This window comes from Triticum dicoccoides, chromosome 4A (assembly GCF_002162155.2).
Source record: "Triticum dicoccoides isolate Atlit2015 ecotype Zavitan chromosome 4A, WEW_v2.0, whole genome shotgun sequence".
In the NCBI taxonomy this organism is placed as follows: domain Eukaryota; kingdom Viridiplantae; phylum Streptophyta; class Magnoliopsida; order Poales; family Poaceae; genus Triticum; species Triticum dicoccoides.
The window spans coordinates 111750077-111771364 of record NC_041386.1 but is presented as its reverse complement, the minus strand read 5'-3'; the positions used below and the strand labels follow the sequence as shown (position 1 = coordinate 111771364).

The 21288-nt window shown below is 45.3% G+C and overlaps 1 protein-coding gene across 1 annotated transcript; it reads left to right on the top strand.

The window, feature by feature from the left end:
• Positions 1–4533: 4533 nt before the first annotated feature.
• Positions 4534–7009, top strand: LOC119285290 (heat shock cognate 70 kDa protein-like). The gene is made up of 2 exons (XM_037564526.1): positions 4534–4876; positions 5019–7009. Exons 1-2 carry the CDS (start codon positions 4651–4653, stop codon positions 6764–6766), a joined length of 1974 nt encoding a protein of 657 aa, XP_037420423.1. The 5' UTR covers positions 4534–4650; the 3' UTR covers positions 6767–7009.
• The last annotated feature ends 14279 nt before the right edge of the window (positions 7010–21288 follow it).

The window sequence follows — 21288 nt, the reverse complement described above, 5'->3', positions numbered from 1 at the left end:
GTGCGTCCATTCACACGACCGTACCTCGGCCAACCTCCGAGGGTGGAGATCACTATCAGAAGACTTCCCAATAACACCCTTGGAGTTCTTCTTCGAGCCAAACTTCCTGAAGATATTCATGTCCGCGTACAATTTTCTGAAGAAAAAAATTTGGGGGGTGACAAAAATTTGTCAAAAAAACTTTATAAAATTGATAACAACTACTGATAGGGGTACATAGAAGTCATAGCAAGCATTCAAACTACTTAAAACACTAAGAATTTAACATGCAAGCACATCTACAACAGCACCAAGAGTAGCTAATTATTCAAAATATAAACCACTAAAACAAAAACTAATTGGACAAACGGTGGAGTCACATACCAAGCAACAATCCCTCGAAACAGTTTCAGAAACGGAGGTTCGAGCAAAGAGATCGAAATCCGCGAGTTTGAGCTCAAGAACACGGGAGAGAGAGCAATGGAGATTTTTTTTCTGGAGGTAAGTGATGATGTGGAATGAAGAGGTAAGTGAGGGGGGCCACGTGGGGACCACAACCCACCAGGGCGCGCCTAGGGGTGCTGGCGTGCCCAGGTGGGTTGTGCCCACCTGGTGCACCTCCCTCTGATGTTTATTACACCAAAAATTCTCAAATATTCTGCAAAAATAGTGTAAATGTTTTAGGGCATTTTAAGAACTTTTGTTTTTTGGTCATTTTTTATTGCACGAGAAATTCAGAAAACAGACAAAACATGGCATTTTTATTTTATTTTATTAATAAAAACAGAAAATGAAAAGTAGGGACAGAAAGTAGTGCTTACTAAATTCATCAACTTCATACTGTTTAAAAATTATTCATTAATAAGGTTGATCAAGTCTTATTAACAACCACCTTCGATTAGCATGAAACCGAAGAACTTTCGTAAATCACTAAGTTACCTCAATGGGGATATGGATGTCCCCAACAATAAGTATTTAAATTTGGATTCATGTGGAGATTCACCGAAGACAAATACCGACCGAATCCCGCGAGATTCGCCGGAGAAAAACCTCCACACGCGCTACGACGATGCCAGAAACACCATCGAGACAGGGACAAGGCGGGAAGAACCTTATTTCATCCGCAGAGAGATGCCGCCACCTTGCCTCTCTGAGCAGGACACCAACCCTAACAAAACTCAAAAGAGTATAAAAACGGAGGCCTCCCGCCGGCAAAGGTCGGGATCCACCACGCCTTCATGGCCCTAAGACCACACAAGACGAGGTAGACCGGCGACGACACTGACTGGAGGCACGTGAGACCCTAGCCAAAGGTCCTCTTTCTTCCGGTGGAAGAAAAAAAACTCGTGATGCACTTTCAACGTTTAGTAACACTTTAGTGTAATATTGTAATAAACTAGTGAAATTAATATGGGATTGAAAGATTGCACAAACTGAACAAAAGAAAACAATAAAAACATATTATATAAGTAATGAATAAAATCTTACGGGGGTTGTTCTTTTCTCTTCATAACTTTCTTCAGACACTCGGTCAAATTGCATTTTCTGGTATTGTTTGACGAAGTTCTGCATTGGAGAAAGAGTGGGTATATAACTTTTCAGTAAATGGTTTGCACTTTCGCTACATTGTTGTGCATCATGAATGAAACTTAAATGCAGCAAGTTTCAAATAATGTAGCTTGAAAAGTAAAGAAATAAACTATTTATATAGATGGAGGAGATTTCAGAATTAGCTAGTATGTTGGTGGCAGTATTCGCAGTAAACTGACAAATCCATTGGCACTGAATCGACAACACGAATATATTTAGACTCTTGAAAGTATCGATCTGTGAAAGAAGTTGGTTGCGCAAGATGACTATTTTCCCCAGCTGTCGATCCAGAATCGTCTAATGACTAAACGTTAGTAATATCAAAATCCTTCGCACATACATGAGTAGGTAAACAAGACTTTGCATCAGATGATCTAAGGTCCACAAATCTGCATCAATAAATCCACTCACTCGATAAAATGGGAGATGAAAAGATATGAATGGTCTATGTGAGTAAGCAAGAAGGAGTAACATAATAAATTACCTGTCAAATTGCAATTTTAATCCATCAAACTCCGGTCCGAAAGATCCCATACCAATAGTAGATGAAGAAACAAAGCAAAGAAATTAGGTGAATCCAAACAAAATAGAAAGCAACAGATGAGACAAAATAAAAGAACAGTGACAATGTACAGAAGGAAGAAGAGTTCGCTCCATTTAAGAATGCAAAGGCGGGAGGAAGGAGATGAACAGGAAATAAAAAAGTAAACATGTAAGGTTCTTCCGTAGTAAAAAAAAATAGACGACAATTGTACGACATGTATACTTTTTTTTAAGCATCAGTACAGACACAAGCGCTCATATATACGCGCATACACTCACCCTTATGAACGCACACATGCACACTCTACCCCTATGAGCACCTCCGAGAGACTGAGCCGGCATATCATCTTGAGATTTACAAAGTCACCGTAGGCGCCTCGTCGTCGACGGAAACGTTTCCTCCCACTGAAAGCGCATCGCCGGAAATCCTAAAATAAATCCAGAAATAATGCGAGCACCAGGATTTGAACCCTGGTGGGTTGGGGATACCACTGTCCACCTAACCAACTCAACCACATGTATACTGAACCGTACTCGAATGCATTGATAGTATAAATAAATTACCGGTGCTTTCTCATGATTTTCTAGTACACACAAGTGCACGAATCACTGCATGAACGGACGCAGCTGCTTGCCCGGTAAGTGCGTGTCCCCGCACCTACGCGCCCCTGCGAATTTTCGCATACTTTGTATCCAATTGATGTTATATTTTAAGTTAATAAAAACGCCTTTTATTGAAAAAGCTTTGGCTTTCTCCGATAACAAAAAACAATTTGTAGGCACTAGCAGCGGCGTATGCATGAGCACGTGCGTGCCTTAAACAAAAGGCCACTGCTACGCGTAAGTCGGCTGATCCTGGGAAAGGATAAGCCGCCTTGCTAGCCGTCTATTCATTCTGATTAGGAATGATTAGGACCGCTTGATCCCCTGAACGAGCCGAACTGCCCATGTTTCCCGCAGCGCCTCCGCGGCAGGCACGAAAGTTGCAAAAGCAGCAGCTCAGTTGCCTTGCATGCTAGCCTATAGCTTCAACGAGGGTGTCAGCTCACTGGCCCGTAAGGCCCCCGCTTGCAGTAGCCACGCCGCCGGTCAGCTTGTAGTGAAACGCCATCAAGCTTGCCATGACCAGCCTCAACGCATGCTGCAATGCAGCTTTCATATCACTCCGGCGAGCAGCCACAACAGAACGCCGGCGAGCTTGCCGCAACCGACCGAGCATGCTGCAACGCAGCATTTGAGTGACTCCGTCGAGCAGCCGTGCCCGGCCAGCTTGCAACAGTAGCGGTCGCTAGCCTTGCAGCTTGAAGCATGACGGTGGGCGAAGATTGCAGCACCAGCGGCCACGTAAGATCACCGGAGTTGCAGCACCATTGGCCGCCCGTCGCATTCATCACCATAGAGTCGGCGATTCTCCATTGTAGCACCGCCGGCCGTTTAACAACGCCAAAGTTGCAGTACCATCGTCCCAACGTCCCGTTCATTGTCACAGAGCCGGCGATGCTCCATTGCAGCACCGGCGGCCATGTAACATCACCGGAGTTGCAGCACCACCGATCACCCCCGTCGTGTTCATCGTCATAGAGCCGGCGATGCTCCATTGCAGCACCGACGACAGCGTAACATCGCCGGAGTTGTAGTACCAACGGCCGCACTATCGCATTCATCATCACAGATCGGCGATGCTCCATTGCAGCACCGACGGCCGCGTAACATCGCCGAAGTTGCAGTACCATCGGCCGCCCCATCGCATTCACGTCACAGAGCCAGCGATGCTCCATTGCAGCACTGGCAGCTGTGTCATATCGCTGGAGTTGTAGCACCATTGGCCGGCCCGTCGCGTTCATAGTCGCAGAGCCGATGATGCTCCATCGCAGCACCACCGGCCCACGCGATGCTCCCGCCGCAACATGATGTTGTCGTAGCGCCGACAACCATATGTGGAAGCTCCATCGAAGCACATGTGGCGTGCTTTACAGCACCAACAATGAAAGACTCACCACACACATGTGATGGGGTACATGGCAGCCGAACGAAGCGGCTGATCTTTCAACAAAATCAGTCGGTTGATTTTACTCATTTCCTTAAACAAAACGACTCATCCTAAACTAAACAAAACGACTCATCCTAAACTCGCCACTTGGCTCCAAGCCGTAATCACCTACATAATTCTAGTAATCTCCACTTGGCGCGGGAACCCACCAGAGCGGACTCACCAAACCCAATCCAGCCCAAAGCGGCGCACGAAACCGGGGACCGACCGAGAGAAGCAGGCACCGCTCTGGAGGTGTCGCGCGTGCACCCGAACCCTCCACCCGGCGCCGAGCCTGAACCGCCCACCTCATCTCCCGCGCGAACCTTCCCGAGCTCCCACCGCTCTTGCGGGTATATAAGAACCGCACCCCCTTCGTCCCTTCCATCATCAATCAACTCAATTCAGAGAGCAAACCAGAGCATATCCACATCCACCGAGCGAACCGAAAGAACAACTCGATCAGTCACAGACAGTCTCGAATCTTGCGTTCGATTTGATCGGAGAAGATGGCGAGCAAGGGAGGCAACAAGGGGGAGGGCCCTGCCATCGGCATCGACCTCGGCACCACCTACTCCTGCGTCGGCGTCTGGCAGCATGATCGGGTGGAGATCGTCGCCAACGACCAGGGCAACCGCACCACGCCGTCCTACGTCGCCTTCACCGACACCGAGCGGCTCATCGGCGACGCCGCCAAGAACCAGGTCGCCATGAACCCCACCAACACCGTTTTTGGTAAGCCCGGCCTGCCTCGGTCTCTTATCTTATACTGTAAGTAGTAGAATCCATGCTCGTGTAGTGATAGTACGTGCTCTGCCTTCTACTCTGTTTTACGCTTCTGAGCAGTCACTTACCACTCTGCTGCTTTGCCATGCAGATGCCAAGCGACTCATCGGACGGCGCTTCTCGGACGCATCCGTACAGTCGGACATGAAGATGTGGCCGTTCAAGGTGGTCCCCGGCGCCGGCGACAAGCCGATGATCGTGGTCACCTACAAGGGGGAGGAGAAGACCTTCTCTGCTGAGGAGATATCCTCCATGGTGCTCACCAAGATGAGGGAGATCGCCGAGGCCTTCCTCAGCACGACCATCAACAACGCCGTCGTCACCGTCCCGGCCTACTTCAACGACTCCCAGCGCCAGGCCACCAAGGACGCCGGCGTGATCGCGGGCCTCAACGTCATGCGCATAATCAACGAGCCCACCGCCGCGGCCATCGCCTACGGCCTCGACAAGAAGGCCACCAGCACCGGGGAGAAGAACGTGCTCATCTTCGACCTCGGCGGCGGCACCTTCGACGTGTCCATCCTCACCATCGAGGAAGGCATATTCGAGGTCAAGTCCACCGCCGGCGACACCCACCTGGGAGGCGAGGACTTCGACAACCGGATGGTGAACCACTTCGTGCAAGAGTTCAAGAGGAAGAACAAGAAGGACATCAGCGGCAACCCAAGGGCGCTCCGGCGGCTGAGGACGGCGTGCGAGAGGGCCAAGAGGACGCTCTCTTCCACCGCCCAGACCACCATTGAGATCGACTCGCTGTACGAGGGGATCGACTTCTACGCGACCATCACCCGTGCCAGGTTCGAGGAGTTCAACATGGACCTCTTCCGCAAGTGCATGGAGCCCGTGGAGAAGTGCCTCCGGGACGCCAAGATGGACAAGACCCAAATCCACGACATCGTGCTCGTCGGAGGCTCCACCCGGATCCCCAAGGTGCAGCAGCTCCTCCAGGACTTCTTCAACGGGAAGGAGCTCTGCAAGAGCATCAACCCCGACGAGGCCGTCGCGTACGGCGCCGCCGTGCAGGCCGCCATCCTCAGCGGCGAGGGCAACCAAAAGGTGCAGGACCTGCTCCTGCTCGACGTGACGCCGCTCTCGCTCGGGTTGGAGACGGCCGGAGGCGTGATGACCACCCTGATCCCGAGGAACACCACCATCCCAACCAAGAAGGAGCAGGTCTTCTCCACCTACTCGGACAACCAGCCCGGCGTGCTGATCCAGGTGTACGAGGGCGAGAGGACGAGGACCAAGGACAACAACCTGCTGGGCAAGTTCGAGCTGTCCGGCATCCCGCCGGCGCCCAGGGGCGTGCCCCAGATCACGGTGACCTTCGACATCGACGCGAACGGCATCCTGAACGTGTCGGCAGAGGACAAGACGACGGGACAGAAGAACAAGATCACCATCACCAACGACAAGGGTCGGCTGAGCAAGGAGGAGATCGAGCGCATGGTGCAGGAGGCGGAGAAGTACAAGTCGGAGGACGAGCAGGTGCGGCACAAGGTGGAGGCCCGCAACGCGCTGGAGAACTACGCGTACAACATGCGCAACACGGTGCGGGACGACAAGATCGCGTCCAAGCTCCCCGCCGACGACAAGAAGAAGATCGAGGACTCGATCGAGGACGCCATCAAGTGGCTCGACGGCAACCAGCTCGCCGAGGCGGACGAGTTCGAGGACAAGATGAAGGAGCTGGAGAGCATCTGCAACCCCATCATCTCCAAGATGTACCAGGGCGCCGGCCCGGGCGGCGCGGCCGGCATGGACGAGGACATGCCCGGCGGCGGCGCGGGCACCGGCGGCGGGAGCGGTGCCGGGCCCAAGATCGAAGAAGTGGACTAAGTGAGTCGTGACAGGTCCCTGGAGTGGTACTGTGTTCGGTCGCCTGTGGTCGTGTGGCTCTGTCGAATAACGAGGATGCTTGTATGAGTGTAGTTTTTTCGAGGGAATGATGTACAACTAGGTTAGTAGAGGATATGATAAATAATGTGTAAACGCAAGAACGACATACACATGTGGTTCTTGTAGTATGTTGTTTTTGCTTGAGTTCAGGAGATGAGAAATATATTACCAGTTCGTTGTCCTTGATTACCGAAAAAGGGTTCCCCGCTTTATAGTACCACAAACAGTTTACTAATTTTAAAAAATGTTCACCATTTTTTTAAATAGATAATGAATTTGAAGAAAGTGTGTGAATTTGAAGAAAGTTCGTGAATCTAAAAAGGTTCACTAATTTTTGAAAGTGAGTAAATTTGAAAAAATCAAGGAATTTAGGGAAGTTCGTGATTTTGAAAAAAGTTCACAGATTTGAAAAAGGTTGCAAGTTTGAAAAAAAAATCTTAAATTTGCAAAAAAAATAACAAAATAAAAAGAGATTAGAAGAAAACTGAAAAAGAAAACAGAAACTAGAAAAGGGGGAAAAGGAAAAACAAACCAACAAAACAAAAACCGGTGAAACACAAACTAGAGAAAAACAATCAGACAAATTGAGTAAACCGAAAAAACAAAAAAAGAAAAAAAGAGGGCAGAAGTTTCACAAAACCATGGTGGAAACGCTTCCTTAAAAACGAACAGCTATAGTACTTGTTCGTTTTTATGAAAACGTTTCATGTTCGGTTTTACAAAAGCGTTTCATGTTCGTTTTTACGGAAGTGTTTTCACCATGGTTTTTATGGAAACGTTACCTACAGTGCTGTAAGTGCATTTAGTGCTTCTTAGTGATTTTGGTTATTGAAGACTTATAGGTTAAGGGACTAATGCGTTTGTGAGTATACACAGGTCTATAAGTCTATAAGGAGTTCGATATTTACAGGAAAAGTCGACCCCTAAAAATAAATATCTTTGACTGAAGATTTTGATATTTCTGAAGACTTTTATGAAGACTTTAAAAGTGAAAAAATTGGCGTGTCCGTGAAGACTTGATATTCATGCAAGGAATATGAAGCTTGAAGACTTTCGTTTTCGTAGTTTTGTTTTTTCTCTTTCTTGAGTTATAGGAAACACCGTACTGTTAAAGGGGTCGAGGAAATACCAAGAAAAAATTTCCATGTGATGCTCAACTCAAAATCCTACACCTACCAATCCCTTCGAGTAAAGCCATTGAAAATCTCATACAGTTCAGTCAATTTTTTTAGTGACAGAGACGAAGTTCTTCTGGTCTATGAGAAATTTGTCTTGACTGAGGAGTTAGGAATTCGCCAGTGCGGATTGCCTACACAGTGAGGAACATGATAGCCCTGAGGATTTTGCTACTCAAAATTCCAACCGTTGCTGTGCTATGCGCCAGCTGTCCCAAAATATCTATCCACCTAACGGTCATATCATTGAAAGGCATTTATGTCTTATCATGTCGGGTTGTTCCCTAGGCTATAAATAGCTGCCTCCTACAACCACTAGCTGGTTGGCTGCTCCGAGAGAAACTGACACTTGTCATTTGAGAGCAACCCATCCTCTGAGGACTTTGAGCGAAAATCATCAAGTGAGGAAAAACCAAAAACCCAAAACCCAAACACCTACAAACCCCAAGTGATTGAGCATCACTGAAGAGATTGATTCTGCGTGGATCCGACGCTTGTTACCTTTGAAGACTGTGCTTCTTCCAGACGGTTAGGCGTCATGGTCTAGAGCATCCAAGAGGAATTGTGGATCGCCGAGTGACCAAGTTTGTGAAGGTTTGGAAGTCGCCTGAAGACTTACCATAAGTGATTGGACGAGATCTGTGTGACCTTAGTTCAAGGAGAATACGGTGAGGACTGGGTGTCCTGAGTTGCGTGTTCGGTACTGGGTGTCCGGGACTGTGTGTCCTCGAGTTTAAATACTCAGCCGCTCCAACCAGACGTACAACTGAGACAGCAGTTGGAACTAATCTACCAAATCATTGTCTTCACCAAGCTTACTGGTTCTATTCCCTCAACTCTTTCATTTTCTCATAACTGTGTTGTGTGTTTGTTCATATCTGTGTTTGAAGACTTTGATTAAAGACTTTCTCAATTTTCTCAGTTCAATTTCTTCAGTCTGTTTGTCTTCATCCTGTGTTATCCTGTGATTACGCTTCCTGTACTCCGTGTCTGTCTTCATTTCATCATGATGACTATGCTTGTATTCTGCTATGCTTACTTTTGAGTACTTATTCCGCTGCTAGTAGTTCTTCGCTAATGAATTTCCTCACCAACAAATTCCTTAGTGAAGAATTTCATAAAAATCGCCTATTCATCCCTCCCTCTAGTCGATATAACGCACTTTCAATTGATATCAGAGCCTGGTACTCCCTTGTTCTGTGTGATTTTGATTTAACCGCCTAGAGTTTTAGTTATGTCGACCGCAGGTATGATCAAGGTCTCTGCTGGGTGTCCTACCTTCGATGGGACGGACTACCCCTACTGGAAGAATAAGATGCGAATGCATCTTGAAGCAATTGATAACGATCTCTGGTATGTTGTGGAAAATGGTGTTCCCTCAGTCACACCTTCTCTGAATGTTGCTGATGTGAAGAGATTCAAGCAACTCGACTCTCTAGCGAAGAATATCATATGTGGCCATCTGAGCAAAGGACAGTATGGCAGAGTGAGTGCTTTGGAGACAACGAAGCTTATCTGGGACAGGTTGTCCAAAGTGAATGAAGGAGTCTCAACTCAGCGTGACTCTCGAGTTGATATTCTTCGCAATCTCTTCAACCGCTTCAAAATACTCGACAATGAAAATGTTCAACAAACCTTCGATCGCCTCACTGACATCTCAAATGAGCTTCAAGCACTTGGTGCCACTGACATCACCGACCATGAGGTGGTGAAGAAATTGCTCAGATCGCTTGATTCCTCATTTGACACTCTGGCATTAATGATACAAGAACGTGCTGATTACAAGTCACTTGATCCCGCTGATATTCTCGAGAGGCTAAATACTCATGAGTTCCAACTTGCTGAAAAGAGAGATCTTTATGGTTCAAGCTATGGCAGATCACGTGCACTAAAGGCCAAGGCAATATCTGAGTCTGAAGATGAAAACTCTGATAGCAGCCTTGGTGATCCTGAAGAACTGAGCCATGATCTGGCTCTGCTCGTGAAGAAGTTCCAAAAGTTCTCAAGACGTGGTTGCCTTGGAAGACCCTCAAGGAGCAATGATTCATCATCAAGTGACTACAAGAGGAGGCTCTGCCACAAATGCAAGAAGTATGGACATTACATTCAAGACTATCCTCAATGGGAAAAGGAATCAAAGAAGAAGAAATACAAGGATTACAGTTCTGATGATGCGAAGAAAAAAAGAAATCCTCAAAATCCTCATCATCAAAATCCTCAAAGCCTTCATATCACAAGAAGAGCAGCTCCAAGAAGGCCAGGGCATTCATTGGCAAGGAAATGGACTCTGAGGCTGAATCTGAAGAAAATGAGGAAGAGGAGTCATCTGAGGAGTCCGGATCTGGAGTGGCGAGCCTAGCTCTCGCTACTGCATTCGTCGGTAAGTCTATCTTCAACATTGAAGAAAATAACCTCACCAACAAAGCTGATGAAGGGGATGATGACTACGCTCCCACCTACTGCTTCATGGCAAAGGGTGCCAAGGTACTCAAATATACCTCATCTGAATCAAGTGAGAATGAATCTGATGAAAATCTTAAGCCCAGCTATTCTAAACTAGCTAAGATTCCTGTAAAACAATAAATGCTTTAGAAAAGGTTCAAAACATGCTAGACAAAATTGATGATATGTTGGGTGAAGAAGTGGATCGCACTAAAGCCCTGACTGAAAATCTTCAGAGATTTCAGACTAGGTTTGACAATCTTCAAAGTCATCATAACACTCTCCTATCCGATCATGAGAAGCTTTCTTATGAAATTCTTCAAAAAAAGCAAGACCTTGAGAAGCTAAGAGTGAGTTATGAATATCTTCAGAAGAAGCGCGATTCATTACTTGCTCAACAAATCAGCGCTTCTCAGGAAGAATTTGTTCCTCCATGCTTGAAGTGCATTGAACATGAATCTGCTAATTCTTCACCTGAATGTTCAAATGCTGCTAATGTTTCAAATTCTTCACATGCCTCTGCTATCACTAATTCCTCATTTGAGGACATTGCTAGTATCACTGACGATGCAGGGCTGAAGGAATTGTACATGACAGGCATGTACAAAAGCCTCAAAGGGCATCAGACTCTTTGTGATGTGCTTAAAAAGCAGATCCTCAACAGGAACCCTAGGAAAGAGGGTATCGCCTTTGAGAGGAAACTCAATGCTGATGATACATATTAGAAGCTTGAGCAGTATCCCAAAACTACATGGGTTGCTGCAAAGGGACCTCCAGTTGATCCATCTAACTTATCTGGATTTGCATGTGAATCTCCTCATTCTGATGATGAGTCAATTGACTCCAACTATAAACTGTTCAAAAATTAGAATGGTGAAGTATTTGCTAGATATGTTGGCACTAACTACAGGAACGACTCCCCTATGAAGAAAATCTGGGTTCCCAAAAAATGCCTTGAAAATCTTCAGGAGAATGTCATCATGACGCCACCTGTGAAGAATAGGAACCCCAGATCAAATTCTTCATATGGACCAAATTCTTCATATGGATTCAAGTCCTCATACGGACCAAATTCCTCATATGGATCAAAGTCCTCATATGAACATCATCGGGCTAACCCGTCTGTTTCACAGGGAAGATCTAAGGATTATGGATATGTGCATTATTCTTCAAAGCATTATGTCCATAAGTCCTCGAAGAATTTTTCTGCATACTCTTATGCTTACTCTAACCCCTCTTATGTGAAACGAAATGGACTGGCTTCTATGCCATCCTTCTCGTATGGAGCTCGCAGAATGATGAACTCTTTGCCACCCCTTCAGATGTGGGTGGTGAAGAAAAAGAACTAATCTCTTCTGTAGGGCCAGGTCTCCAGACGCACGTAATCGTCTGAAGAATTTGCTGGAGACCTGAGCATGCCTGATAGGACGTAGGCTAATCATGAAGAAATGAACTTTCATTTCTCACGTCCTCATATTGCTTTATCAGTTCTTTTACTTGATGAAATTGATCTGATGAATTGATGTCATATTCCTCACTGATGAAGTATATGAGTTTGTAAGCTGCACTAATTCGTCTGCAGGATGATCAACCCAAAGCCACTGAGTGCGTCCTCGATAGTGGATGTACAAACCACATGACTGGTGATAAGAATCTATTGATGGATGCTCCATTATCTCCATCGCATCTGAAGCATATCATCTTTGCTGACAAAGGAAAAAGTCAGGTATTGGGTCTAGGTAAGGTTGCGATTACAAAGGATCGACACATGGACAAAGTCATGCTTGTTGAGTCCTTAGGATACAACCTTATGTCTATCTCAATGCTTTGTGATCTTGTTATGGTTGTTGTCTTTGGCAAGTACCGTTGTGTTGTGGTTATGGAAGTTGACAATTCCAAAGTCTTTGAAGGCTTTAGGAGAGGAGACCTGTATATTCTTGATTTGTCTACAGGACCACAACCAGCCATGTGCTTACTTGCAAAAGCTTCAGAAGGCTGGCTCTGGCATCGACGACTTGGTCATGCAGGCATGAGGAATTTGCACACGCTTGCAAAGAAGAAGCATGTCATTGGCATCGAGAATGTCAAAATCCTCAAGGATCACCTATGCGGAGCCTGTGAAGCTGGGAAGATGATGAAGGCCAAGCATCCAGCAAAGAATATCATGACCACCACTCGCCCATTTGAATTGCTTCACATGGATCTCTTTGGTACTAATCATTATTCTGCAATTTCAAATGAAGCATCTCAATATGGCTTTGTTATTGTTGATGATTATTCTCGCTACACATGGGTACACCTTGTTACTTACAAACATGAAGTGCAGGAAGTCTTCAAACGATTTCCCTTGAGGGCTTCAACCAACTTTGGTGTGAAGATCAAGCACATCAGAAGTGACAATGGCACTGAGTTCAAGAATTCTGGTCTCGATGACTATCTTGATGAACTTGGTATTACTCATGAGTTATCTGCTCCTTACACTCCTCAGCAGAATGACATCGTGGAGCGCAAGAACAGGACTCTTGCTGAGATGGCTCGCACTATGCTTGATGAATACAAAACGCCTCGTCGTTTCTGGACTGAGGCAATTCATACTGCATGCCACATCATCAACAGAGTATATCTTCACAAATTCTTCAAAAAGACTGCCTATGAACTCCTCACTGATAAGAAACCCAATGTAAGTTATTTCAAAGTCTTCGGTGCTAAATGTTGGATTAGAGATCCTCATCACAACTCAAAATTTGCACCGAAAGCACATGAAGGTTTTATGCTTGGTTACGGAAAGGACTCGCACACCTACAGAGTCTTCAACAACGTTCTTCACAAAGTTGTTGAAACTGTAGATGTGCGGTTCGATGAAACTAATGGCTCGCAAAGGGAGCACCTACCTACTGTGATAGATGAACCAGCACCTGAGGAAACTATCAAGTTCAAGGCTACTGAGGATGTCATTCCTACTGAAGAATCTGCTGAAGAATTCATTTCAGAACATGAAGAACGTCGGGCTAATGCACCTGAAGAAAATGCTGAAGAAAATGGTGCCGAAGAAAACGCCGATCAAATTCTTCAACGACAACCAGCTCATCCTCGCATTGCAAAAGAAGTGCAAGTTGAAAAGATCATCAATGACATCAAAGCGCCAGGTCCTCTCACACGCTCAAAAGCTTCACATTTGTCTAACTTTTGTGGGCACTATGCTTTTGTCTCTATTACAGAGCCCACTAAGGTAGATGAAGCATTTCTGGAGCCTGAGTGGATTCAGGCCATGCAAGAAGAATTACATCAGTTTGAGCTCAACAATGTCTGGGAACTGGTCAAACGTCCAGATCCTCGCAAGCACAATATCATCGGCACAAAGTGGATCTACCACAACAAGCAAGATGAAAATGGCCTTGTGGTGAGGAATAAGGCACGGCTTGTAGCTCAAGGTTACACACAGGTTGAAGGAATTGATTTCGATGAAACTTTTGCACCTGTTGCTAGACTTGAGGCTATTCGCATATTACTTGCTTATGCTAACCATCATGATATCACTTTATATCAAATGGATGTGAAAAGTGCATTCCTCAATGGTAAGCTTGAGGAAGAAGTATATGTTGCTCAACCCCCAGGTTTTGAAGATTCAAAGAATCCTGACAAAGTCTTCAGACTCAACAAGGCCCTCTATGGCCTCAAGCAGGCCCCACGGGCTTGGTATGATACCTTGAAGGAACTCATGAAGAAAGGCTTCAAACCCGGTTCACTCGACCCTACTCTTTTCACTAAATCTTATGATGGTGAATTGTTTGTGGGCCAAATATATGTTGATGATATTATCTTTGGCTGTACTGACCAACGTTATAGTGATGAATTTGCCTATATGATGAGTGAAGAATATCAAATGTCTAGGATGGAAGAGTTGAAATTCTTCTTAGGTCTTCAAATTCGTCAACAACGCAATGGCATATTCATATCTCAGGAGAAATACCTCAAGGATGTACTAAGGAAATTCGGCATGCAAGATTGCAAAGGAATCAAAATTCCTATGCCCACAAATGGCCATCTGTGCACTAATGAGAATGGTATTGACTTCGATCATAAGGTATACCGCTCCATGATAGGTTCCTTATTGTACTTATGTGCATCTAGGCCAGATATAATGCTTAGTGTTTGCATATGTGCCCGATTTCAAGCTACACCGAAGGAATCACACCATAAGGTTGTGAAGCATATTCTTCGATATCTAGCTCACACACCAACACTTGGATTATGGTACCCCAAGGGCTCGACTTTTGATCTCATTGGATATTCTGACTCTGACTATGCTGGTGATCGTGTGGACCGCAAGTCAACATCTGGTACATGTCATTTCCTCGGACGATCTTTGGTTTGTTGGTCCTCGAAGAAACAGAACTGCATATCACTATCTACTGCTGAAGCTGAGTATATTACCGCTGGTTCTTGCTGTGCCCAATTGCTATGGATGAAGCAAACTCTCAAGGACTACGGCGTCAACATGAAGAATGTGCCTCTCTTCTGTGACAGTGAGAGTGCCATCAAGATTCCTCACAACCCAGTTCAGCACTCGAAGACAAAGCACATTCAGATTCGTCATCATTTTTTTCGTGATCATGTGTTGAAGGGCAACATTTCTATTGAGCATGTGAAGACTGAAGAACAGCTAGCCGATATCTTCATAAAGCCCTTGTATGAGAAGAGATTTAGCAAGTTGCGGTGTGAGCTAAATATCCTAGAATCTTCGAATGTTCTTTGAAAAGGACACTCATCCTAACACTCATGCAAAATTGATGACTTAGATGTGCAACACATGAAGAAACGTTTTTCTTCAATCAATGAAGAATAACACTCTTAGTGTGAAGAAATTAATCAAGAATTTGATTCTCAGAACCCTACGATAATTGTACGTGGTGTCTGAAATCATCATTCTTATACGGTCAGTCACGCCACCACCAAAAGTTGAAATTCCTCAAATTATTCATATTCTTCAACTTTGCATAGTCTTCACTGGTTCCGTCGTTTTTCTTCATTGGCTATATATATATATATATGAGTTTATGTCCTCTACAACATTCACTTAGTGCTATTTCTTCAAGTTGGTTGTCTGCTAAGTGAATGTGATCGGACTCTTCCCCTCTATGCTATCCTCAACCCAATCTGTTCACAAATTCTTCATGCGCGTTCTATTTGAAACTCGTTCAAAATCTTCACTATATCCTTGTCAGCTGAAGAAATTGCGAACGGAACTTTAAAACCTATCTTATTGAAATTTTCGGCTTTGCCGCTCAAACCGTTCCGCATCCCACGATACACTTATCCACTCACCCACGATCTAACACGATCTCCACCTCTCACTACGTGGGTGACACATGTCATGCGAATGAGAAGGGTCAGGGGCACGTTCGTCCAATTTCTTCGGGCAAACAATTTTTCACCGTGGTTATAAATACCCCTCCTTCCCTTCCTCACTTCTTTTACTCCGCTCGACCTCTCTCTCCAGCTCGAGCTTCTCAAACCCTAGTGCCGTCGCTACTTCATCGCTGCCGGTGAGGAAGAGCTTCACTGCCTCGACCTCGTCGCCGATGTACTCACGCAGACCGCAGAAATCTTCACTCCGCCATCGTCGTAGCTATCTTCCTCCGCCAAGTTAGGGCGTGGAAGATCTGCACAGACGAATTTCACATCTCCTCACTCCAGTTCGTCGTGTTCTTCGTCCAGGGTAATTAAAAGTTACTTTTACTACCCTCGTTGATTCGAATGAGTATCTTCAAAATCTTCAAAGGTGTTTTTCTTCATAGATTCACACACTAAACACCTCACAAGTCATCTGTTCTTGACTCGTTTCTCTAAGACATGTTTTTTCTTCAAGATTCCTCAAATGTGTGGATTTTTAATATACACATCTCTGGAACCTAAAACAAAGAACGCTTAGTGAAATTCTTCAAGACTCATCTGGTCAAATTCCTCTAACTTGTTCTTTTGAAAAACCCTTTGAGAACGCATATGACCTCTCCAAATTCCTCGCAACTATACTCTGTTCATAGGTACACATGTCAGCTGCTGAATCACTAGGTTCTCATCAACTTAACTCATTTGCAGCGTTCCTCGAAGAAAAGTTGCATACTTCTTCAGAGAATTCAATTGTTCAAATTCCTCAACTGAAGAAAATGGATGACGGTAAGAAGCCACAGAAGGGAGGAAAGAGGCCTGAGGTAAATACAACGTTTGAGATCCCTGATGACATATATGCTGGGTACTGCACACCTACTGAGGAAACCAAGAATGAGCGCAAAGTGCGCATTCAGAAGATAGAGAGGAGATGGGCAAGAGAATGGAGGGAGTACAGATATGTCACTCCTAAGTACATGAAGAAATTCACACTCAATCCTCCATGCCCAAGAGCTCCATTGGCACCTAGCCAAATCGCTGATCCCACCAGCCTCAAGCGCGGTGAGGACTATCCTAATGAATGGGCCAAGCGCCAAGCCAAGCTGGCTAAGCAAGCCAGAGAAGTAGGGAGGAAATTTAATGAAGACTCCGCTGCTGCTGCTGCTGCCTCTGCTGAGGCCTTTGCTGTCAAGTCAAAGAAGGTTATGTCAAAGAAGTCTGCGCGCAAGCCAAGTGCTTCACCAACAATGCCCTCAAGGCCAAGTTCCTCAGCAATGCCCTCACGGCCAGAATCCTCAAAGCCCTCACGAAAAATTCCTCATGCTGCTCCTGTTCCTCCAAAGTCCTCAGCTCCTCCGCCAAAGCCTTCAGTTGTTCCAACTAAATCCTCAGCACCAGTGCATCTCGCCTCGTGCCAAAGGACTGCCGGCATCTCTATTGCCTCAGGTGTCTCAGCTAATTCCTCAGCTGCACCAAGTTCCTCAGCTGGCCTCTCACTGCTGAAGACAAAGGCCACTGCTGGACGAGGTCCTCGCCCCAAGTCCTCAAAAGAAGCAAGTCGCTTTTCAAGTGTCGTCTGATGAAGACGAAGCTGATGATGATGAACTTGCAGAAATCATCAGAGACAGGCAAGATAGGGCCGCTAGAGCCAAAGGATCAGAGGTGCCACTGCTTTTGGATCCCAAGATGATCCTCAACTATATTGATGATTGGCACAAGGACCCCAACACTCCCTTGCCTGACTTCAAGCTGACTCCTGGCCAGAGTCACATGCTGACCCACTTCATTCAAGAAGAAAAGTGGAAATTTGAGAAGGGCAGGCAGATCAAGAAAGCGCAGTACAAGAAAGAGCGCTATCTGAAGAAAAACGTTATCTCTATGACAACTGAAGAACTTGTCACTATTCAGACTGAGATTAAGAAACTCAGTGATGACTTTGATGCATATCGCGCTGATTGGCTTGGAGCCAAGGTTTGTTTTGTAAAACTTGCGGATAACTTCACTTCCAATGTTGCAGCCCCAATGCAACAGGAAATTCCTCAAGCTGAAGCATCTGCTCAGCCTACTGAAGAAAATGTCAGCACCGCTGATGACAATCGGGCTGGTGAAGATAATGTGAGTTCCAGAGCTGATGACTGCATTCCAGCTGCTGAAGAAATTGCCAGGGCACCCACTAGTGGTGTGCCTGAAGAAACTGAAGAACTCAGGGCAACTGCATCAGTTGTGCCTGAAGAAAATCAACCAGATTCCTCAGCTGCTCCTGCACCAACTTCAACTCCAATCCTTCCATCTGCATTAGATGTGAAGAAGCCCAAGGCTGCAGAGCGTGCTGCAGTGAAGAAAAGGAAAGCATCAGTTGCTTCAGATTCTTCAGCTCCAAAGAAAATGAAGCCTATGACAAGTTCATTTGCAAATCTGTTTGATGTTGTTCCCATCTCAACCAGGCCATCAAAGGACCTTATTCCTTTTGATGAAGAATATGTGATCCCCAGCGGATCTGATGAAGAAACTCCTTCTGCTGCTTCGTCTGAACCGTTGGATGAAGAAATTGAAGTGGATGCGATCCCTTCAACACCTATCATCTCCTCGCCTATGCCTTAGTTCACAGCTGAAGAGGCTGGCATTGAATAAATGGAAGATGAAGATGTGGACATTGGCTACTCCACACCCGTAATCAGTGATGAATCCTGGGAAAGTCAGCATCCAAACTCTCCAATGTTCACCCCTCTACAACAAATTCCTCAGTCCCCCACACAAACTGTTCACATGGGCTCTGAAGAAACTCATCCCACTGCATCTGTCCATGAGGAAATTCCAGCCACTAGCGCTGAAGAAACTGCTGCTGCTGAACAACCAACGATGCAGACTGTCACTGAGGAGGAACCAGAAATTCCTCAGCCTGAAGAACCTGTGATTGAGATTCCTGAGGTCGTGATGCAACTCACTGACACTCCTCTGCCGAAGCCAAAGGATCCATTCTCACGCAAGCAAAAGTTCAAGGCTGATGATTTCTTCGGTGAGCATGCATTATTCGAAGATTACAACCCATATGACTCTGCTCGCATTAGGAAGAGGCGTTTCTGGACTACCAGTCAAGCCAATTTCTATTCCTTAGTGTTGTTCAACAAGGAGAAGATCTTCTACCATGAGCATATTCCTCACGTGGATATGGAATCTCTGCCGTGCTTCGCACCAGTCCTCAGTGTTCTTCACGATGCTGGACTGCTAAACTTTTGCTCTGACATCTGCGATTGGAATGAAGAACTGATTCTTTAATTCTATGCAATGCTGCACATCACCGAAGATGCTGAAGATGTGAATTCATGGGTGCTGGACTGGATGTCTGAAAATACTCACTACACTGCACCAGCCTCTGAATTGCTTCGTGCTCTACCACTCAGTCCTCCCCTTGAAGAAGCTCGCTACATCTACAGTGAACCTGAGCTCACACATCATTACATGCAGGTGCTGATGAAACCTTTGAAGCCAGGTCAAGCACCAAGAACCAAATTCCTCGTGAAGGAATTGTTGTACGTGCCCAGAACTGTCTATCGTATTCTTACGAGGACAATCAGTCCCATCAAAGGCCACGACTCATCTGATGAGGAAATTGTTGGCATCATGAAGAATCTGGTATTCAACATCGTTCATGGCATTCCAGTCAATTATCACGATTTCTTCATGAGGACTATGGCCAATGTTGCACTGTCTCCGTTTGAGCTGAAGCCTTATGCACCTTGGATTATGAGATTCCTCAGGACAAGGTCTTCACTTAACTACAAAGCTGATTTTCAGAATCACCTCAGCTACTTTCCCCCAATTGAAGTCCTCAAGCAGACATATTCCTCAGTTGATGGAAAGAGCAAGGCACCAGCTGTAATAGATGAAGTCATTCGTCCATTGGATGGTCAGTTTCGCAAAGCTGTATCTTATTCCACCAATGATGACTCTGCCACACATGACTCTGCCAATGCACCCAAGTCCACTCCTCAAGCCACTGCTCCATGCGTGATGACTGACCATGAACTTCTGCTTAGTCTTCACCAGAAGGTGGATCGAAATCACAAATGGGTTAAGCGTCAGTTTGGTTCACTTCTTCACAACATGACTGCCACACACAATGCAGTGAAGAAAAACCACTACTACCTCCATCAAGTCTTCGGTCGCACCTGGGCAATCCTGTCACATCTGTATGGTGAAGAAGATCTGAAGAACATGGGTCTCAAAGAAGATTTTGACTGGTCTGCACCTCCACCGAAGAAATTCAAGAAGGTCAAGGTTCCTTCTCTGGTGGCCAGCTCATATTCTTCATCGCGCAACACTGATGAACATGAAGATTTGGACGACACTGCGGCAGGCCCTACATCAACAAACGACCCCAACAACGCTGGCGCTCCTTCATCAACTTGATTATCTTCAGGGGCGTTAGTCCTCATTTTCGATCCTTTTGGTCATTCGATGACAAAGGGGGAGAAATATGAGTTAGTCTTCAAGCGGGTCTACTATATGGGCGTTTTTTTGCTAAGTTACAACTCTTGTTCTTCTGAAACTTTATTGGATCGAGTTGTAATCTTAAACCCGATGGTGCTCTGATACTTTTGATGCACTATTCTGCATGCTTATTCCTCGTTAATATTATTGCACGCATGCTGAATTTCATCAGGCACCATATTTCATCATGCATTTCAAATTCTTCATATTATATGTTAAATGCGTGTATGAATTACAAGATATAGGGGGGGATCTACATGATTCAACTCTTCAAGTGTGCATTGCTTCAAAAGCAAATTCCTCACTATGCACATATTCAGGGGGAGTTCTTCTATATCTTGCAATCAAATTCCTCAATATCAGTAGTTACACTTCATATGTTTATCCCCATTGAAAACTTAACCAATATTGTCATCAATCACCAAAAAGGGGGAGATTATAAGTGCATCTAGTGCCCCTTAGTGATTTTGGTGTATTGAAGACTTATAGGTTAACGGACTAATGCGTTTGTGAGTGTACACAGGTCTATAAGTCTATGAGGAGTTTGATATTTACAGGAAAAGTCGACCCCTAAAAATAAATATCTTTGACTGAAGATTTTGATATTTCTGAAGACTTTCATGAAGACTTTGAAAGTGAAGAAATTGGTGTGTCCGTGAAGACTTGATATTCACGCGAGGAATATGAAGCTTGAAGACTTTCGTTTTCATAGTTTTGTTTTTTCTCTTTCTTGAGTCCTAGGAAACACTGTACTGTGAAAGGGGGTCAAGGAAATACTAAGGAAAAATTTCCATGTGATGCTCAACTCAAAATCCTACACCTACCAATCCCTTCGAGTGAAGCCATTGGAAATCTCATACAGTTCAGTCAATTTCTCCAGTGACAAAGATGAAGTTCTTCTGGTCTCTGAGGAATTTGTCATGACTGAGGAGTTAGGAATTCGCCAGTGCGGATTGCCTACACAGT